The sequence below is a fragment of the Barbus barbus genome, assembly GCF_936440315.1.
Source record: "Barbus barbus genome assembly, chromosome: 35".
NCBI classification, from domain to species: domain Eukaryota; kingdom Metazoa; phylum Chordata; class Actinopteri; order Cypriniformes; family Cyprinidae; genus Barbus; species Barbus barbus.
This window is the reverse complement of record NC_136763.1, coordinates 19714303-19736541: the sequence shown is the minus strand read 5'-3', so window position 1 is coordinate 19736541 and position 22239 is coordinate 19714303. Positions and strand designations below refer to the sequence as shown.

The following is a 22239-nucleotide window of genomic DNA, read 5'->3' as shown; positions in this document are numbered from 1 at the left end:
GACTTTGCATCATAAGTATCTGCTTACCAATAAAATAAAGGAAATAACATTTAAACTGATTCACAAATGTTACCCAACTAAAACCTTTCTTAGGAAATATAAGTTAGACATTGAAGTGAACTGCAGTTTCTGTCATTCATCTGAAGAAGACTTCATTCATTGGTTTTGGCAATGCTCCTACACTGGAAACTTTTGGTCAGACTTTTTAGTGTTTATCCAATCTTATTTTGTAAGTGACTTGTCTTTCTGTTTTAAGGATGTTTTTTTGGGGGGGGGGGGGGGGGTGTTTGACTTTTCAAAAGAAAATACAGGAAAATATCACGTAATTAATTAGTTTTCTGTTAGCTAAATTTCACATTCATAAACAAATGTTTACTGGCTCTAAACCTCTATTTTCTTTGTTCAAAGTTGATTTAGATAAGTATGTGGAAACTATCCAAAATTCTGCTCATTTGAAAGCTATGAAAACTATATCTCTGTATTCCTCCTTTGTGTTTTCTTAAGATGTAATTTTATTACCTTTATCTTTTTGTTAACTCTGGCAAGTCTGAGTGTATATTCTTGAATCTTATTTTATTTATTTATTTTTAATCTTTGTGTATAATTATAACTGTTAATGTTTGTACTGTTTAACTAAAAAAAAAACATCCGAATGGACCGTTGAATCACTGGCTCACTCGATTCGTCCAAAAACTGATTCGTTCACGGATTGAAACACCGTGTTGTTATGCACTGTTGAATAAAACTAATAGAAGACTTCTTTTTTCTTTCTCAAAGTTGGATAATGTCAGCTCTCCTATCATCTCTCAGTCCCTCACAGCCACACATACATTATGTCAGGAGGATGTCTTTAAATTCTAATCAAGGAAAAATCATAGAATTCAGACAGGTTGTGAGCATGAAACCTGGTTCAGCTTTAAACATCATTTAACCATTACCCAAACCATTTATCATTGTGTTATCCTTTGAGCTTACTCTGGATTTGTGTTGTAATTTAAGAAAAAAAATGATAAAAATGTTTAGCAAAAATATGCATTAGTCAAGCTCAGGTACTTAGGCAGATCTTATTGCTTAATATGTGATTACTCAATATGTGATTAACAGTAAGCTTACATGAGAATGTTATTTTAATGTTTAAATGTTCATATTTTTATCCATCTTTTGAGATTCTGATTATATAATACAAATTTCATAAAGGGATAGTTCACCCAAAAATGTTGGGTCTCACTTTATTTTAAGGTCCAATTCTTGCCATTAACAAACAAACTATTAACTACGACGTTTGCCTCGATAAACTCCTAATTGGCTGGTTATTAATAGTTAGTTAGGTAGTTGTTAAATTTAGGTATTGGCTAGGATTAGCAATGTAGAATATGGTCATGCAGAATACATGCTTTATAAACAGCCAATATGTTAATAACAGGCATGCTAATAAGCAACTAGTTAATATTGAGAATCGGTCCCTGAAGTGTTACCAAATTTTGTCATAATTTACTCAATCTCACGTTGTTCCAAACCTGTTTGAATTTCTTTTTTCTGCTGAACACAAAAGATGATAAGCAAACAGTTTCTGCTCCTCGTTTACATCAGTTGTATTTCTTTCCATACTATGAAAGTCAATGGGGTCCACCAACTGTTTGGTTACCCATGTTCTTCAAATACCTTGTGTTCAGCAGAAGAAACTCATACCAGGTTGAATCCCTTTAAAATGCATAAAAAGGAATGCATTAAAAAAAAAAAAAAATCTAATTCTAGCCTAAACTTAGTTAGCCAACAAACAGGATAAGGCTATATATCCTAAAATGTTTATTTGTAAATGACAATTTTTCATAGCAAAATGGCAACATCCACTCAAAATAAAATTGTGATTTTTTTTACTTTTAATTCAACTTTATGCTCTCTTAATTGTGATTCTGTAATTTCCATCTTTACAAATTTAGCATTTGATAAATGATAGGGAAATGAAAATGTGCTGCATTCCAGGAATGGCATGTATGACTATCACAGCACATACACTGGATGTACTCTGACAGCTAGTGGCCACCATCCTGACCTGCACATGCAGAAGTACATATCTACTTTTAAATATGTTGTTAAAAAGCTGTTTTATTTTCGTTTTTATTTAATAAAAAATCATCACTTGGGCCTATTTACATTTTTAGATTGTTTTTATTTTATTTATTTTTGTCTTATTTTTTATTTGACTTTATTTTAAACAATTTAACCTGAGTGACACAAGTGATGTTCATATGTGATTTTCATTTAGTACAAAAAACTCTCACATTCACCCTCTCTCCATCCCACGATCTGACGTTTTCTCTCATATTCCTAACTCTCACCTGTTGTTTTAAGACTTTTTTTTTTTTTTTGACAGGGACATTGCAATTAAACATAGTACAAAACAAGTTTAGTAACTGATGCTATGCAAAAAGAGTTTATAGCTAGAGCTAATTTTCAACTCCAGTCCCTGGTTGGGCCTTTACACTACAATATTTTCTATTTCCTCATAAAAACGTATCTATAGACACACCATATAAATCACTTACATACACAAACTAGCTATTTACAAATGGGTACATTCCTGTTTCGATTTCATCCAAGACTTAACTCGAGAAGTGAACATTTTAAGCTCAGTCATGGTTTTATGTTCAGTGGGTAATGAGTTCCACAACTTTGCACCTTTATGTGAAAAAGCAGACTGACCAAATGAAGTCTGACGGTACGGAACTATACAGTTGTTATTGATAGAGCCTCTGGGGACTCTGTTGATGCGTTGTCTCTGCATAAATGAACTGAGTGGCTCAGGTGCTATATTATTGAGACATTTGAAAGTTAGTTTGAGAAAACATAAATCGCCAAAGCTTTCAAAGCTTAACAATTTATACTTCTGGAGAATATTGCAATGATGGTAGCGGATTGGCTTTTTTTCCATAATCTTTATAGTTTGATTGTATAATGACCTGATGTTTTTAGTTACTGAGAGCGTGGCCTGTGCCCATGCTGTCATGCAGTATGATATATGAGAGAATATCATAGCATGCATGTACAGGAGGGCGGCCTGGTTTGGAATGTACTGTCTAATTAGTTTGAAACAGTTTAGGTTGCTTTGTATAGTTTTTGAGATTTTCTTAAAATGTTTGTCAAATTTTAATTGGGGGTCAAGGATCAATCCAAGGTATTTAAAATCTGTTACCAATTTTATAGTTGGGTCTTGCAGAGTAATCTGAAAATTTTGTTCCACAATTTGTCTTTTAGTAGAAAAACACATTGCTACAGTTTTAATTGAATTTAGCACCAACTGATTTTGAATGAGCCATTGACTGACCTCAACCATACAAGTGGTCAAAACCTCCGCTGACTGTTCCTGCATAAAAAAACAGCATCATCCGCATAAAGTTGGCAAAACGTTGGCGAAATTCATGTAGTACTGCGACACCTAGTGGCTTGTATCCAAAACACACCAAGATTAATGACAAAATAGGTACATTCAAATTATACATTTTATTCTTAGAGCAAGAAAAAACACCAGTTCCAATAATCCCAATTTATTGCCACCGAATTAAGGTTATACTGTATTTCATTTTTGCATTACCTAGGGTCACAATAAGTCCTGTTTTTCTCATGCATGTTCTGGCTAAGATGTCTAAATTGCTTTTATTTTCCTATTTATGTACTCTCTATGGCTCTTAGAAAATACATATTCGTATATTTGCATTGCTTTGACCATTCTCTGTAGATCATTCTTTCTCGCGAGCCACGATTATAAAATGATAAAATATGTGTACAGTACCTGCACACTATTGGCCAAACTACCATTCAGACATTCTCTTCAACAAGTATGAAAACAACAGAAAAACAAAGCTAAACCCAGGACATTAGGTAAGTTAGAAATCCCAGCCATGGTAAAAGAGAACATATGGTCACCCTAGCATTAACATTTGTCTATAGACTGTGGTTTGCATGTAAGATTGTTTTTGATCTTCTCAGCTAATTTCTTGGACTTTCTCTTCAACAGAAGAAGATATGACTCTACCATCCACAAGCTCCTCCACAATGACCTTCACTCGGCGCTGGAGGTGAGGGTTATGCTCTAAAAGGGTTTACCAAACAGACACATATGTATTACTGCCTGGTTTTTTCATTCATTTCTGTACTGCATTGGCTGAGAATTTCATTTCACTCACCTTCCTCTTCCTTGATCTCCACCATTTTGGTCACCGTTTCTGTCTCTGCCACAGAAGTTTTAGTCATGGAAGATGCAGATGTGCTTATGAAGGTCCTACAGGACACAACAATATACTCTGGGTCTCATAGCTGATAAAGCGCATAAGCTCACCAATTTAACAAATCTGTTCTACATACGTGTGAGCTTCTCCTTCCAGCAGCCTCCTGTACTCAGCGATCTCCATCTCCAGCCTCATCTTGATGTCCAGCAGTATCTGGTACTCTGAAGCCTGTTGTTGGATGCTGGCATGGAGATTCTGCAGCTCGTCCTGTAGGAGGTCTATGCGCAACTGCAGCTGACTCAGCTGGGCCGCATAGCACATGCCTACATCAGCCAAATTCTGCTCCAAATTTTGTTTCTGTGCAAAATGAGTATACACATAGTATGTAAATTAAATATGTGAGTGGAAATATCATATTATAAGTTATGTTAAGTCCACTAGCGCTTTCAAATATTTAAGTTCAGCGGCATGATTGTGAGTGTGAGCATGATTGTTTTTATAGTATTTAATAAATAAGAAACTAATACTTAGTAGCTTAGATTTACTTTTTGCTTTACAGCAGCAACAAGTGCAGCTAGTGAAGCCCACGCTGCTTAATAAAAAATAAAAAAGGTAATTGCAACTTTTTATCTCACAATTCTGCCTCATTTTCCTTGCATTTGCAAGTTTATATCTCGCAATTCTGACTTCTTTTCTCATAATTGCGCGTTATAAAATCCAATTCTGAAGAAAAGAACTTGCAATTGCCTGTTATAAAGGATGAATGAATTTATATCTCGCAATTCTGATTTTATAACATGCAATTCCGAGTTTATATCCAGCAATTTTGACTGTATTTCTCAGAATTGCGAATTTATATATCTCAAATCTAGGAGATGTCACAATTGTCAAAAAGTCAAGGTGCATATAACAAAGCTCTTGGAACGTTACTCAGCCAATCACATTCGAGGACCGGTGTACCGACAAAACATGCTACCTATCAGATTGTGCTACCAAAAATATATTTGCATTGTTTTAAGAGTAAGTTTAGGGTAAGGGTAGGTATGGGCATTTGAAAAGCCTCAAACTAAATGAATAATATGCTGGTAGCACAATCTGATGGGTATCATTTTTTGCTATTGATTTGTTCTATCTATCTGTTTAATGGGAGGTTTGCACAATCTGAGCGGTTAGCACAAATCGTCCGAACGCCGGAACTAACTGTTGTATTATGAAAAATAAGCAGAGATCTTCAGATATCTCCTGCGAGAATATACCATTGTGAGAACCCCCTGTAGTTCTGTCTCCAGACTCTGGAAAGTTTTCTTCAGATTAGTGAGCTCACTCTGAGATGTCTTGATTTCAGTAGATCTGGTTATCACCTCAGTTTGCAGAGCCTCCGTCTAAACATAATGACACAGATAAAGTAATGAGGAATACATGATAATAAAAAAAATTCAAGTCTAGTCAGAATATTGCCTGCTGTGTGTGTCTACATTTGAGTTCATAACTGTTGTATTACTGTTGTTGCAGATCATGCAAAAATGGACAAAAGTACAGCCCTATGAGTGAATCGTGGAATCCAGCCATAAAAACGGAATTTACTTTATAACGTGGAATGACACAGAATTTGTAAATTTTGGATAAATCAAAAGTATGCAAGTGCACTTAAATCAAAACGTGATATGGACTAATGTTTGGACTAAAGGTTTGGGTTAAATTGAAGAAGCTGTGACAGAAATATATTAGCCTAATTAATGTAATGATAGGACTGCTACTAATAATAAAAGTATTATCAAAAAATATTTTTAAGGAATATTTACCAGAATTTATTCAGCAGAAAAATGTAAATTCGTAATATTTCTGGAAAAAAAAAATAATATTACATAATTTTATCATTTTAATTTAATTAAAATGTTTAAATAAAATCAATGCTTTTGATTATTAAAATTCAATGAAACCATTAAAATGGAATCCGGAAAAGTCATGGAAAACAGAATTTGGTAAAAATAAAACATTTAAAAAAAAATTCATAGGGCCTTAAAAATGTAATTTGTGTTAAACTTTTAATAAATTGCTCTTAAATTGTGTAAGTTTTATGATTTCAATTAATAAAATTTAATTTAATCATTAAAACAGAGTATAGAAAAAGTAAAACTGAAAAAAAAAAATGAATTCAAAAAAATTTAAATGGAAAAAAACTGAATTTGGAATTTATTCAAATTTGCCACCAATTCGCCAAAACATAACATAGTTATAAATTGCCATGAGAGTATGTTGGGGGTGTTCTAATAGACTGAGTTCAAATACTTTTGCTTTAGCAGTTCCTGTCCCTACAGTTGTCTAAGCCAGACAAACACGAAATATTCGGATGTTTTGACAGCAGAAAGACTATCTCAATCACTTTTCTTTTATGCAGTTCATTGTTCTGAAGCGTATCATCACACAGCTGGCATCTCAATCATTATTAGGGGAGTTAACTTTTAAAAAAACATTGAGGCAATTAATTACATTCCACTCTTTTTATATCTTAAAATCATGTGACCTTTCAGAGAAATGTTCACCCGCCTCTATTAGAGCTAACATATTGTTTTCTCGAAGGTGAACTTGTCCTACTGGCTCACCTTGCTCTGGAACCATCTTTCAGCCACTGTGCGGTTTTTCTCAATAAGCATCTCATACTGCACTCTCATCTCCTGCAGCTCCTTGTCAAGGTCTGACTGAGCGGTACAGTCCATCTCCACATTAACAGAACCGCTTTGCTTCTGCCGCAACAAATGCAGATCCTGTAGAAAAGAAGTGGAGAGAAAGAAGCATTCAGAAACATTCCAAAAACTTGAGAAATAATTGGTTAAATTTGTGAGGGTGCACTGAAAAGGTACCTCTTCATGGTTCTTCTTGATGTACAGTAGCTCCTCTTTCAGTTCAGTAAACTGGTTCTCTAGATCTCTGATGGAGAGTTTGATCTCTCCCAGAACCCCCCGCAGTCGAGCCGAATCCGCTTCCACGACCATATGCAGATTCATTTCCATCTCATACCTGCCACAGCCAAGGAGAAAATGAGGTATATGGTATTTCATAAGCTATAATCCTGAAGATGAAGCAACCAACGCTGAAAATTTAACATACTGTGTAATTCTACTATACTATACTCAAAATGTAAAAAAAAAAGTGTGTTGGTTTACACATCACTTACTTCAAATGAAAATCTTCAGCTGCGAGCTTGGTGTTGTCCAGCTTCAGACGGAGCTCAGCATTCTCCACAAAACCACTGTTAATCTTTTGGAAAAATGGGAATGTGTGGTTGATCAAGGGATGGTAATATGTGACCCTGGACCACAAAACCAGTCATAAGTAGCACGGGTATATTTGTAGCAATAGACAATACAATACATTGTATGGATCAAAATTATCGATTTTTCTTTTATGCCAAAAATCATTAGGATATTAAGTAAAGATCATGTTCCAGGAATATATTTTGTAAATTTCCTACCGTTAATATATCAAAACTTCATTTTTGAATAGTAATATGCATTGCTAAGGACTTCATTTGGACAACTTTAAAGGCGATTTTCTCAATATTTAGATTTTTTTGCACCTTCAGATTTTCAAAACTTATCCTATCCTAACAAACCATACATCAGCTTATTTATTCATCATTTCAAAACAATTGACCCTGGTTAAAAATAGGACTGGTTTTGTGGTCCAGGGTCACATATATATTTAAAATTAGCATAACCACATAATGCCTGCATTAAAAAAGAGAAAGTATCATCACTCTGTTTAACACGGATGCTAAACAGCGCGTGAACAGGATTGCCCTGTGGTATGTCTGATATTTGAAACACAAAGCATGGCATAATGGCATAAGGTGAGGCAGCATCCACCTCATGCCATTTCAGTCATTTCAAGGGTGTGAACCTTCAGATGATTGACAGCAGCTCTACCTGCGTGCGGAGCTCTGAAATGGTTTTGAAATAGGCATTCATGTCTTTGCTCTGCAGTGGCCTCTTGTTGTCGTAAAACTCCTTAATTTGCAGCTCAAGTTTCTTGTTGGCCTGCTCCAAAGTGTGCACCTAAAACACAAAACACGTGCGGATCTTCAGAAAATCATTAAAGACTAGACTAGGCAGAAGTTCAACACACCAAAACTTGAACTGAACTGAATTTGAAAAGGAAATACAGAAATATTTAGACATGATTTAGAATGACAGAAATAAAGTTATTTTAATTTTTTGATTAGGCCTAAATATTTAGAATGAAACCATTATAAATGATTATATGAAAATATGACAATAACTGTATCCACATAGAGTAATCCAATGTTACTAAATAGTAAAATGAACAACCTTACTAAATAAAAAAAAAATTCTTAAAAAACAACAACAACAAAACAATAAGAATTCAATGAAATGAATAAGAATATATATTATTATGTTGAATTAAATGCATTGGTCCATACATTACACAGAAAAACACTTTCTTTTATAGAATGTAAATATAGAATGTTGTAACATTTGTTTAAAAATAATTCAGGATTTTAGGAATTCTAGCCTGGCTTTTACAAGATAAACATTTATTAAGTCAAATAATGTTATTTTTAAAGAGTTAATATATAAACGATGTTATTGTTATTCACTTATACACTAATTATAAAAAATATATAAGTATATAATTTTTTTTATAAATATGTGTTTTAAAAATCGTTCATCAGTGTTCATTTGAAGAAGATGAGATTTCTTTTTAATGTAATTTCTGTTACAATTTCAAGTTAACCAGGTGAGTTACCCGCTCCAGGTAAGATGCCAGTCGATCATTGAGGTTCTGCATTGTCTGCTTCTCATTGCCAAGCAACGTGACCTCATAACCAGCCGTCGACAAGGATGAAGTGGACAAAGATCTGGTGATGCGGCCACCAAAGCCCATGACCAGTGCACTCGAGGAAGATGACCCGAACACACTCCGAGTGGTGAAAGTCTTACTGCTGCGACGGACTGACATGGCTGAGCAAGAAGATCTGTGTAAGTTAGGATGTCCTTCAATGTGGAAACTAAACACCTAAACTAATTTGCACTATAGATAGTCTTATATAGCCCTGTTGCATCCCACACGGTGTCAGGTTTCCAGTTCCAGTGAATAGGTGGAACGTGAGTGAAACCTGCCAATGCCCGGACACAAATTATTACCATTGACTTCAAAACCTGCTATCACACCCTTGACCTTCAAAAACCTGTAAAATGATTTGTGGTTTAGAGCGATTACATCTTTAACTGTTTTATTATTGTATAAACTGATTGTTTGTATTGGACATGTGCCAGTTCAAAATATTAACAGTGGCTTTTATGAAAAATTATAACTTTTTCTTCTTTTAAACGCAGCCATTAATTATCCACATGTGACAGACATCTTTAACCCATTTTCAGATGTTTATTTATTTTGTGGATTCAACGCAACATTTATCAGGTTTTGCTTTGGCATTTAGATAATATGATAAAAAATTGTTCTTTCTCAAGCTTGGCACAAAAGCACACTCAAATGTTATGTACCTGAACAATAACCATCAATCATGATGAACGGATTAATGTGTCAGAATGAAGTAAAAACATCTCTTAACTACATTTTTCCCCATTAATGTCAGCATCTCTTGAAACCTACAGATGTAACCCCAGATAAAACGGATTAGCTGGTAAAGTTGACAGAGAAGGGATATGTTGACTTTTTAAAAGTGGGTGAATGGTAAAATTCATAGGAAATCAATCATGCTTTCAAACTATTTGGACTTTTACTGTCAGAACTTGCACGCAAATTCATGAGGCTCGACCGATTTTGAAGAAAATATTCACTAGATGGATTTTTGCTTGTAAAAAGCATGTATCGCATTGGTAGATTTCCAAAATCTGTCACTTAAATGCATCTTTCTTTTGAGTAATGAAAAGCATTGGTCTAGATGCTTTAAATATAGTTTTCAAGGTAATATATATATATATATATATATATATATATATATATATATATTATAATTTCCTGGGGGTTTTTTGATTGTTTTTTATCTTTCCATGTTGCTTAGACCACATGATTTTGATTTTGCAGACACAAGCTTTTTAAATATTAATAGTGAAAGTAGTTCTGTTCAAATATTTATTCTAATTAGTAAACCTAAATAAAAACTCTGCCGTCATTTCCACTCCCACAAGTCAGTTTAAACCAGTATGACTTACTTTCTTCTGTGGAACATAAAAAGAAAATGTTTTAATGAAATTCAGTGGTAATCAAAACTGGTTCCTGATTTTCTTCAAAACATTTTCGTTTGTCATACATGTTTGGATCGACGTAAGGGTGAGTGGATGGTGACAAACTTTCAGGTTGTTCTTCATTCTTGAAGTAAGGCTTTTAATATAGAACAAGCATTTCATCGTGACATTTATACACTCCTGAACAAGATCTTAAGACCGGGCGAAACATTACAAGTATTCACATTTCACGCTGGTGGATCGTAACCAGGTTGTAAGTAGGCTACTGCTTCAAAATGCCAAAAGAAGAAACAGGAGCAAGAGACAAAAAACTACAGCCGACGGTGAACTAACAAGTGCGTTCTGCGCATGCGTGAGAGGAATGAGCTGTCCATATCAGCAGCTATCAGTAGTATATATTCGTCATTCAAAAGGAGAACCCGAAACAAAGATGTACAAGATAAACGCAGATATAGGCCTACATAATGTAAACAAAGCAGCGCTTGCTTACCATTTTGAATATCAGTATGTTGATAACTCATTTTACGCGGCTCGTGTTGTTATGAAACATTCGCGTATTAGAATGATTGTGACAGATCACGTAACATTTAAACAGCCTTCATTTACGTGCTCGTTTCATCACTTTCGCTGTAATGTTCGGGCACTGACTCGTTTGCTAAACTGAACATCCAATCAGAGTTCTCCTTCTCGCCGACTTCCCCGACGCCGATTCAACATTTTGACTCGAAGAGCCGACGAGTGGAACACACCAAACAAACTAGCCAGACCTTTAGACCATAGCCTTAAAAAGTTAAAATCTGCGCAAAAATATGTCTTTCATGTGATTGTCCTTCAGGCAGTCACGCTGTCATGATCTCCTGATGACAAAGGTTTCTGTCTTTGAGCATGGCAGGATGGTTGAGCCGCACAAGCAAGGGTACGAGCAATGCACCATCGCTGCCGAGGATGGATGAAGTAAGACATTTCTTAAAAGATCCTGAGAGTTATGGGGCCAAAAATCAAGTGGTAGACCCCAAAAAAATTCACCTGCACTGCGCCGGAGGATCCGACGGGCTGTCCGTGAAGACACAGGTTGATCCTCGACTCAAATTAAGGCCCTTAATACTGATGCTGACTGCAGCTCAATAACCATAAGACAGCATCTGCGAGAGAAGGGCATCAGGAACAGAAACCGTCTTCAAAGACCACATCTCCTCCCACGCCACAAACGTGCCCGTTTGGAATTTGCAGGGGAACACCAAACATGGGGCATTGAAAGGTGGAAGAAAGTTTTATTCTCTGACGAAAAAAATTTAGCCTTGATGGTCCTGATGTCTTCCAGCGTTACTGGCATGACAAGGAGATCCCACTGGAGATGTTTTCCACGCGGCACAGTGGAGGAGGCTCCATCATGATCCCGGCTGCTTTTTGGGAAAATGGATCTTCAGGTTGTGCAGGGGCGTCAAACGGTGGCTGGCTATGTGGACATGTTGCAGCGAGCATCCCTCTTGACTGAGGGCCCTTGTCTGTGCGGTAATGACTGGGTCTTTCAACAGAACAACGCTGGAGTTCACAACGCCCGCCTGACGAAGGACCTCTTCCAGGAGAATAACGTCACTCTTTTGGACCATCCTGTGTGTTCCCCTGATCTTTTTTGAATCTACCACTTTTTTTTGTCCCATAACACTCAGGATCTTTTAAGAAATTAAAAATGACTGTCTTACTGCATCCAACCTCGGCAACGATGGCGCATTGCTCTCACCCTTGCTTGTGCTGCTCAACCATCCTGCCACGTTCAAAGACAGAAAGACTTTTTGCCTCTGCCATCAGGAGATCATGACAGTGTGACTGCCTGAAGGACATGAAAGCCGTATTTTTGTGCAGATTTGAACTTTTAAAGTCCATGGTCTTAAACTTTTGATCAGCTGATGAACAGCCTGTTTGAGTTTAAATGCAGTTTTCAATAAATTGCCTATTCTCTATTTTTTGTCTCTTGCTCCTGTTTCTTCTTTTGGCATTTTGAAGCAGTAGTTACAACCTGATTACGTTCCACCAGCGTGAAATGCGAATACTTGTAATGTTTCCCCAGTCTTAAGATTTTGTTCAGGAGTGTAACTTAATGCTCCCCAAAAAATATCAAAATGAAATTTGATTCAGAAACTAAAACCATGCTCATACAGAAATGGTTTGCTTCAGTCATTGAGTGAGAACTGAATATTTAATGTGTTTTCCACAAATGAACAGATTGGATGAAATGTAATTGCCATTATATCATCATTAACCAATGCTAAAGATATGGAAAGATGGAAAAGCTCAAATCGAGCAGCATCTGATGTCATAAACCTTATAGACCATGCATTCAACGGTGGACGGGCAATTGTTTGTTCACCTCTGACTCACGATAGCATAGGACTTGAGTTCTTGAGTAAAATCTTTAGGTACATAAAACTAATGGTCCTGAGAGGAAGCAACAGACTCCTCCTCGGAAATAAAATGCATCACAGCCTTTCTCCACCAGTTCATTTGAATCAATATGACAGTTTTAAAAAGGTCACATTGATTTCACATCATATAATATTACAAGAGGACAATTGATTAGATAAGATCTCGGACGCTGACATGAATAAAAAATCCACTCCTAATTCCTTTTTACAGGTCAAATTCATTTTAACGCTGTTTCCCATTATTTAACCGCTGCAACTTTCCTGATCCTTTAGTTTTGTAGTGCTATGTTAAATTCTCATAAATAACCATTGAATTTCCCATGTTCAGTTTACTGTCATGTCTGGCGTATTCTGTTTAAACAAGCTCTTCCTCTTGAACAATTATCCAACTCCATTGATTTACACCATTTTTTTTTTTTTTACCTGAAATTTGACATATAAAGGGACTGACCTGTAATTTTGGATTACAAGGTTTTATTCTTACACCGTTGAACACTTTTCTGGCTCAGCACTATTCAGGTAAATCTGATTTTTCTTCATATTTCCATGCTTAAGAAATCATCTTGAAAAGTTAAGTGTTTTTTGGATATTAGTGTAAACTGGTCTTTAGTCTATTCAAAGCTGGCAGACCATCTTGGATCAACAATAAACAAGCCAACCAAGTGGTAATTTCAGCTGGTTTCAGTTAATAACCAGTTAATAACCAATCTACTAGAAATCATGTACCATTTTCCAGATCTGTTTGGCAACATCTTAAGTAGGATGTCCAGCAAAAATGTTGGCATTTTTATTTATTTTTGTATTTTAATTAGTTTTTCACAGAAATGATGGCCAAGTGTGTTGTATTGACCGCTATAGCGATGCTGGCGATGGCATGTGTGGCCTCTCCTCTGTCCAAAAACGCACCTGCGGACACAAAGACGACGGAACGGCTTCTGGAAAGACCACCTGAGACACCACCGGAGAGACCGCAGTCCCGTGCGAGTCGTTCCGTGCATTTACCGGAGGATCAGCGAGAGCTCATGTCCCGGCAGCTCTTACAGGCACTGTCAGGTGCGTGTCTCTGGAGGTAAACCATTAGAAGAAACGAAGCCTCACTCTTAATTGCTGTTCTTCGTGTTTCTGGCAGAAATCATTCAACGAGAGGACTGCGTTACAGATTACCAAGGCTGGGTAGATTTTGGCCGTCGGAGTACAAACTGAGATTTAACCGTAAAAACTCTGTAGGCCTACTATGATTTTTGTCATTAAATATATTTGCAAGTATATGTGTTTTGTGTCATCTGGGTGCGAATAATTTGACTCGTGTGATAAAGATGAAGTCATATCAGTAGCCCACTCTAAACCTTAACCCTTGTGCAACCTTATGGACATTTTTGTCCATTTTATTTTGGGGTTTTTTTCATATTGTTGCCTGTGTTAATGCTAACTGCATAGATTTTGGCTTTATTTTTATTGAAATTTTAATATTCCACCCTCATTTCCTATAATAAATCTATTTTACACTAGGCACAAAAAAATAGTTCCTCGGCGCCTTTTGGACAAAAATGTCCCCATTGAAACCCATTAAAACTTCTAATTTTAATCGCAGTGCCGTTTAACTGTAACATTTTTTGTTAATAGGCTTTCAATCTGTTAGCAAGGCTTCAAAATGTAATTTTTTAATATTTTCTACCTAATGGTGCCATTTTTTCAGGTTTGGTCTATAAAGCAAATACTCGCTTTATTCCTGTTTTCTGCTTCTGCATATTATAGAGCCAAATGGATAAATAATGCAGCTATAATTGTGTGGGTGTGTTGGTATGGATGTCAGAGTGTGGTTTGTATGTGTGTCATAAAAAAATTGTGTGTGTGTAGGTGTGTGTGCTTGTAATATTTGAGAGAGAGAAACTCAAATCACAAATCCAACCACTGTGTGCACCAGCGGAGTTTTGCTGGCATCTAATGGGGAAAATGTGGTACTGCGCCCAAACAAAATTTTACTGAAAGCTCATTTTTTGAGATATCAACCTCAAATTTGGAACACAACTTGTTTAGATTTATGGCTTTGATTTTATAGCAGGTTTAGAGTTCAACATGTTTTATATATAAAATATTCATGAAATAAAATGTAGTTCATAAATAATTTTCATAAACTTAAACCTGTATAATCGTTTTTGTTTTACTTTTTAAACTTTTTTTACTTTAACAATAATCTGCCATGGGTCTTTTTTAAAATGAGACCAAACTTCAGTCTGTGCTCCCAAGCTTCCAATTTTTATGACCATTTTTTGACATGGACATTTTTGTCCACTATATGGACCTAAGCGTAACTTTTTTTTCTTGATGCACAAGGGTTAATGTTGTTTGTTGTACATGGAGCGGGTCGCCTCTTCGAAATTGCCAACAGAATAGGCCTACTTTTAAGTTTCTCAGTAACCATCCCGTTATTGCACACATTTTTTTAAAATGAATAAATAATGGCTGACTGCATATAACACTTTTAACAAGAGCATTTGTAACCGAAACTCACTTTGTGTGATGTTATATCCACACCACTAGGTGTCAGAGTACAACTATGTAACAAGATTCGTTTTCAGCGTTAATAAAACTATCAAATAGGTAGAAAATTTGATTTATTTAAAAATTTGTATCTGTTCTAGCCACAACCAATTTTTATCCACCTTGTTTTTCTCGCGGACGCGGCCATTTGTAAATTTGATGTGCTATACAAAAAGCTCATCTTGCTGCTTGATATTGCAAACACCATATTGTTTTTATGTATTATCTTAATTATGAACACGGTTTGTAGTGCAAACAGTTTAATAACTTTGTTATTATTCTCGTTATTTCCCTACAGCGGCTAGCATTCCCAAAAAAAAAAAAAAAAAAGGTGGGGATACTCTTAGCTGTTAAAGCCGTCTTAGAAACAATTCATTCACACATAAACACAAATAAAAAATAGGTCAAAAATACACTGAAATCTTTATTGCTACACAATATCAGTGCCTGAAACAGTTACTTGGTGAACTCATGGGCTTTTGTGTGAGGCTAAATTGTCTAAACATTGTTCTAATGTAAAAATACAATGATTACTCAACTTTTAAACTCTCAACCTTGTGTAAATTAACAATACTTCACATAATTGTTTCCTTTTTTTAAATTTTTTTTTTAAACAACACTTTACATATTCTACAAAAATGGCGACCAGGCATTGTGTTTTATACAGAGTGGTATTTCAGGTAGACTTTTTTAATTTAAATATATTACTTTTTAAATAACCTTTTTGTCTGAGACTTTAGATCAATAAATACTACACCTTATCATGCCCCTTTGAAAATTTCAAACGCATACAAGGCTTTCTGCATATATAGATAAATTACCATATGTCTGTTCATTTGGTTAACAGACACAAGTGGACACAATGGAAGATGTTCATGAGAGGAGAAGAAAACAAAGCGGTGTTCAATGAATAATCCTGTGATACTAATTCACCCATGGACAAATCTGTGTTAGAATTACCTGATTGTGTATTTACTTTTTACGGCTCTAGAGCACTTAACTTTATTACTGCATCCCTGATTCTTGCAAAACACAATCATATACATTACAAACATTACAGTGAAAACGTGTCTGTGGCATTAAATTTGCATGACATGCATGTGTGCACGGTGTACCATCACATGAGGTGTTCTTACACTGAAGTGAAAATAAAACATAGGATCACTTCTATTCACTCAACAAGACTGTATAATGTTCCCTAAATTGACCACCAACAGTCATCATAAATACAGCTTCTCATTTTTACAGTGTTTAGACTGCAGGTACAGTACATAACCTCACATAATGTACCCTGCATTCCCTAAGAAAAGGGATTTGAATGCCCTGAAAAGTGCTATTATGAACAAATGTTTTTGTCAGGAAGCAAAACACACTACTGACACCGATGCTTGGTTGGCAGCAAGCAAAAATTGAGGCCATGTAGTGCATTTTTTGTAGTGCTGCTACAATTTCATAACAATAAAACAGTGATTGGATAGTGACAGACAAAGTCTCAACAAAAGAGGACATGTTAAAAAGGCAACAAATGTACAGCTATTCCCTTCTGAAGAGTGTTTAAAACACCCTACAACAACAATGATAGAAACACAGATGTGTTTGACTTCATAATGAAATTTTTGAGGTGCAGTCCATTCGTAAAATTCCCAGTGCCTATAAGAAGTCACTACAGAAATAAAAACTTGATATGGCTTTCGGAATGTCCCATTACAAATGGGAAAAGTTTAGCTGCATGCCACAATGAGGATGATGCACAAAACGACACCTTTAATGGTGAACGTCTTTTTGTGTTTCATGGGGGGTTGGTTTTTATTTTCGACCAAAATCCACAAAGCCTCTGGCAACCACTTTGTACAGCCCCAGGCTTCTGAGTTTGTCCACAAGATTGACGCTGAAAATGTTTCCCTGCCATTCCTTTTCTCTTTTCTTTTGTTCACTTCCATCAGAGCCCCACTGTGGTTTCTCTGAATATGCAGTGGCTCTGTGAATGAGAGGGGAGTTGGGATGAATTGCAGCCGAGATGCCGCGCTCTGATACAAGCTGTAGCAGACCGAGGGAGGAGGTCTGGTGGAGGTGTGATGTGGGCCCAGAGATGAACTGGAGGCCTGATGAAGTCCTCACGTGCTCACAGCTCCCACAAGCGGATGCACTGCGGGGCCGAAGGCTGGAGAGAGAACAAGGAAGATGAGTGTCAGATACTTTAGTCAGCCAAACCACACCAGAAATACACAGGTGTTAGTGAAAGCTTTTTTGGTTAGAAACACACAGCATATAGTGTATGGTCATGCTGATGAATGAAAGAATGTAATGATGAGACTTCCACAAGATGGTTAACAGCATTTATAGTGAAAGACTTCAATGTAACATGCAGTCTAGTGTTAGCGAGTCATTCTCAAAATACGACATTTCAGTCAAGATTTCAATAAGAAGGGCTTTTTCATTCTATAACCTATAACGTTTTCATGATAATATAAAATTGTTTACGTTTACATTTTATAGATTCAAATTTGTATCATTTTTTTATTGACAATTTTTCACTGGTGTTCCAATCCATGTTTCAATCATATAAAATAAAATGGTCCAGATTAGTAATGTGAAGATGTTAATGAGTACTTAACACCAACTTTTATGAGAATTAAACTGAATTCATAACCAGCATTTTTGAGAATGATCTTCCTACATTAAATTCCCCCAATAAAACATAACCTTAGCAGAAAAGCGCTATTTTAAAACAGATTTGCAATGCATGAGACATGCAGCTCTCTCACCTAAACCTAAATCTGTACAGGAGAAAAGACAGAATTAGTCACAAATATCCTGATGCTGTTATGCTACGATGTTTGTTCATGAATGAAACCTAAGGTTAGAGAGAAAAAAAGTTAGTGGATGGAGTTCGCAATTTGACGGATCATCCTAATAAAGGGTTCAAAGAGACCATGCCTGATATGTCTTACTTTATGGAGGATGGTATTATAATTGTACAAAGAGCCGGTTCCAGCGCTTCCTGTTACAGATGGAAGGAGGGAAAATGAGCAAGGAAATACTAAATATTAAGATAAAGCTTACTTGTGAACAGATACAGACATTTCTGAGATTCCTCCAAGTGCCTAGTTTAAATTGCATTTCAATTTAAATTGTTTTAAAAATTAGGGAAAAATTTGACACGTTAGACATTGACAGTGTCTGAACTACACAACTAGAATTCAGTTGTATGCCCCTAAAATTCAAGATATGAGGGGAAAAATTCTCCTGTATTGGTTTTTGTCTTACATTTATATCCTATGATAGTTTAGCAATATCAAGTGAACAAGAGTGCAGCTTGTTGTCCAAATATCTGCACAATTGCAAATGTGATATTGATTTTATACAACAGTTCAATAAACAAGAAGTTAATATTGTGTTACATCTTAAACACAGTATTATACATTTTGCCAACGAAATTAGTTCCATTAAGCCCCAGAAGAACTGCCGTGCGATTCTGAGCAACACACAGCAGTGTTTCGTTATTGAACGAATCAACGTTTTTGAATGAATGACTTGCTCATTAAGACCAGTGTTGCAAACTTCTTTCAATGGAAAGTAGCTAAAGCCAGCTTGAAAAGTCACTAAATGTCACTGGACGACATTATACGCTAATTAGCATATTCACAACATCATTGCGTCATATTGCTTTTCAATTTTGTTTGCCTCTCTGTGCTCACATACTGAGCCAAATTCTCAATAAAACTGTTTTCAATTATACATTTTACTGTTTCTGTTGTCAGACAATGAGATAATTATGAAATACTGACAGCCAATTAAGACTCTCCTTTCCAAGATGTTAATCTGCACTAAAATCCTGTTTTATAATTGAGGCGTTGTCTGATGGAATCAAATACACATAAGATAAAGACAATGCCTGTGCTGTAATTTCGGCTATATTTGCATGTAAAATTAGAGTTAGAAGCAAGAGAATATCTATTTTAACTGAAAGCGCTCACCATGATAGAGGTGTGTGCGTGCTCAGAAAGTTTATGCGGCAGTACTGACGAGTCTCGGAAACTAAATAAAGTTTGTCCAAGAAGTCGCTACATTTGTACACTTTTTTTGGAAAAAATACGTTAAATCTAGCGACAAAGTCACTAAGTTGGCAACACTGATTAAGACATTGACTTGCTGCCACCTACTGGTGTTTTTAGTTAGTAAATGTGTCATATGTAGAATTTTAAACCTACAAATAAGTGTATTTTATAGTAGTATTAGCTATAAGTGATTATCGTAATGGGCTAATAAAAGTATAAAGCAATTAATCTGAGCTTTTGTTTTTATTTCTTTTCATTTTTAGCTTAGTGAGTTTAACTTCAGCTTTAAACAATTTCTGCTTTTAGAATGTAATGTGATTTTAGCCCATTTTTCAACATAATACATAGCATAGCCTACATGGTTACATTAACTATATTTGTTTTCATAGCCTTTAATATAAACATCGTTTCATTGGACAACATTGGTCAGGATGGAATTTAACAAAAATAAATATATGCATTTTTAATCCAAATAGAAAAATGTAGAACATATCAAGATATATACTGTATAATCACAATTTGCTAAAAAAAACAGAGATATGATTTTTTGGCCTTCTCGCTTAGCCCTAGTAAGAATTGTCTTCTTTTAAGCACATACCCGATTAAAGAAAAAAAACAAGAGAATTCTGATGGATGATTGACAGTCCTACAATAAGCACTGTGTGGGCACCAGCGTGATCATGTCTTACCTGGTGGAGAAGGAGGAGAGGAGGGCGGAGGGATGGAGGATCTGACAGCTAGTGGTCGGAGGTGTGGGTGAGGTCTGAGGGATGTTAGGTCCAGATGAAGGGACTGCGTTCATGTGAGGAAACACAAACACGTGCTAAAATTCAGCTATGCATGACAGGTCCCTACAGCACTACACTGAAGGCAGGGTGGATTAAAACCATGATAATAGCTAGGAAGCAGAGCTGGGTATTAATTTATTACATCAATCTGGATTACGTAATCAGATTCCAAAAATCAAGTACTCGCAATTAGAGTATATTACTTTTTCTAATGCTCATAATCAGATTACAGTTACTTTTCATACATTTTATTTAAATTAGAGAAACCCTTCTTTAATGTAATGTTTAAAGCATTTTATGAGGTTGACATAAAAAAAATGTAATATATTTTCTTTCTCTGTGCCCTTTTATTTCAAAATGGTATGTTTAATGGTAAGTTTAAAAGAAGCTAAATAAAAAAGCAATCTTAAAATGCAATATGAAATTAGTAACACAGACTACAATTTGTAAGTAATCTACCCAGCTCTGCTATGAAGCATGGGAACGATTATACAATTAGTATGTTAAGAATATATATACTAATTAGTGCTGTCAAACGATTAATCGCGATTAATCGCATCCAAAATAATAGTTTTTGTTTGCATAATATATATGTGTGTTCTGTGTATATTTATTATTATGTATATATAAATACACACACATACAGTATATATTTTGAAAATATTTACATGTCTATATTTATATTCATATAATTTATATTATAAATAAATATATTTAATATATAAACACAACATATTTTTCTGAAATATATACATGCATGTGTGTGTATTTATTTATCTATACATAATAAATATACACAGTACATATACATACATTATGTAAACAAAAACTTTTATTTTGGATGCGATTAATCGCAATTAATCGTCTGACAGCTCTATTACTACTATCTAAAACCTTTTTGGATCTGAAGTCTTTGACCACTTCAAAAGTCAAACAAACCAAAGAATTAAGAAGGAAGTGTGTTGCTGTAGGTGAATGGGCTCTTACCCACAGTGCCGTGCAGGAGGTTGGGGAATTTGGACAGATCAGGCTCATCCTCCTCGAGGTCGTTGAGGCTGTAGACATGTTGGAAATCCACATCCAGCTCTCTGAAGTCTTTGGTGAGGACACCCGGCCGTGGGTGCAGGATGCCCCCAAGATTGGGCTTGGCCAGCTCCTGCCATTGGTGCAGAGTCACTGAGCCTGTGGACAATGGCAAGATGAAGTCAGTCAGTAAAATGATCTTTTATTATTACCCATTTAGACTAAAAAAGTTTAATAAATATTGTTAGGTTACTTGAAACTGCTTGTCCACTCTTTCCTGCTGCGTCATATCTGATATGCTCATTTCTAAGGCATCTAAATTATCAGCAAGATCAATACTATACTATATGCATTCTGTTGCCTGACTAATAGTTTAGACTTTTTAGCAAGTAAAAGGCATTTTTGAGTAATTCTAAAAATGTGGTTTGTGTGTCTTTTAGCTGTAAATCTTTACTGATTTTTATAAAGTAAATGTAAGAATAACTATCTTATACTCACTTTCTAACTGATATACCAGCTGAAGAGGACAAGGTATTTTTCAGGCATCTGGAAATAACTAACTATTCTTATTAATATTTTAAGATGAAAATTTACTTGACTGCAAACTTAGGTTTACTTCATTATCCATACATAAATAATTTTTGATATATATATATATATATTTTTACTAGTGGGTGCAGGGCACTAAAGTTCATTTATGTAAGTGAGGATAGTAAAATAAAGTAAACCGTGACATATTCTACCTAAAAATTCTTCATACTGAGGACTACCAGGAAAAACTTGTACAAATTTGGGACCAAAAATTATTATTATTCAGATACTTTGACCTGACCATGTTTTGATTAAGTGTTTTTTTTTTAATTGCTAATGCAAAATTTTTACACCAAAATTAAGCATTGCTTGGTAATTGGTTGACCTAAATTGGTATTATCTAATTGTGTACTTACATT

General features: G+C 35.4%; 3 protein-coding genes across 5 annotated transcripts in view; 1 reads left to right on the top strand and 2 right to left on the bottom strand.

Moving 5' to 3' along the window:
- Positions 1 to 3483: 3483 nt before the first annotated feature.
- On the bottom strand, positions 3484 to 9259 carry LOC306855334 (keratin, type I cytoskeletal 42-like). Its single transcript, XM_079393947.1, has 9 exons — positions 8994 to 9259; positions 8153 to 8281; positions 7402 to 7484; positions 7088 to 7244; positions 6830 to 6991; positions 5483 to 5608; positions 4363 to 4583; positions 4185 to 4279; positions 3484 to 4090 (listed from the first exon to the last, which is right to left on the bottom strand). Exons 1-9 carry the CDS (start codon positions 9204 to 9206, stop codon positions 3984 to 3986), a joined length of 1293 nt encoding a protein of 430 aa, XP_079250073.1. The 5' UTR covers positions 9207 to 9259; the 3' UTR covers positions 3484 to 3983.
- A 4444-nt stretch (positions 9260 to 13703) lies between these two features.
- LOC306855344 (uncharacterized protein) lies at positions 13704 to 14082 on the top strand (the record flags this gene model as incomplete). The annotated part of the gene is made up of 2 exons (XM_079393962.1): positions 13704 to 13932; positions 14009 to 14082. The coding sequence occupies 2 exons, from the start codon at positions 13704 to 13706 to the stop codon at positions 14080 to 14082; spliced, it is 303 nt and encodes a 100-aa protein (XP_079250088.1).
- A 1737-nt stretch (positions 14083 to 15819) lies between these two features.
- Positions 15820 to 22239, bottom strand: part of hap1 (huntingtin associated protein 1) — a 41646-nt gene continuing 35226 nt past the window's right edge. For 2 of the 3 annotated variants that reach the window (XM_079393920.1, XM_079393919.1), the window contains 3 exons: positions 21254 to 21448; positions 20168 to 20270; positions 15820 to 17581 (listed from right to left, as the gene is read on the bottom strand). In XM_079393920.1, the coding sequence (XP_079250046.1) occupies positions 17227 to 17581; positions 20168 to 20270; positions 21254 to 21448 (653 nt within the window). In that variant the 3' untranslated portion in view covers positions 15820 to 17226. The remainder of the gene's footprint in view (positions 17582 to 20167; positions 20271 to 21253; positions 21449 to 22239) is intronic. The other variant, XM_079393921.1, reaches the window with a different exon arrangement.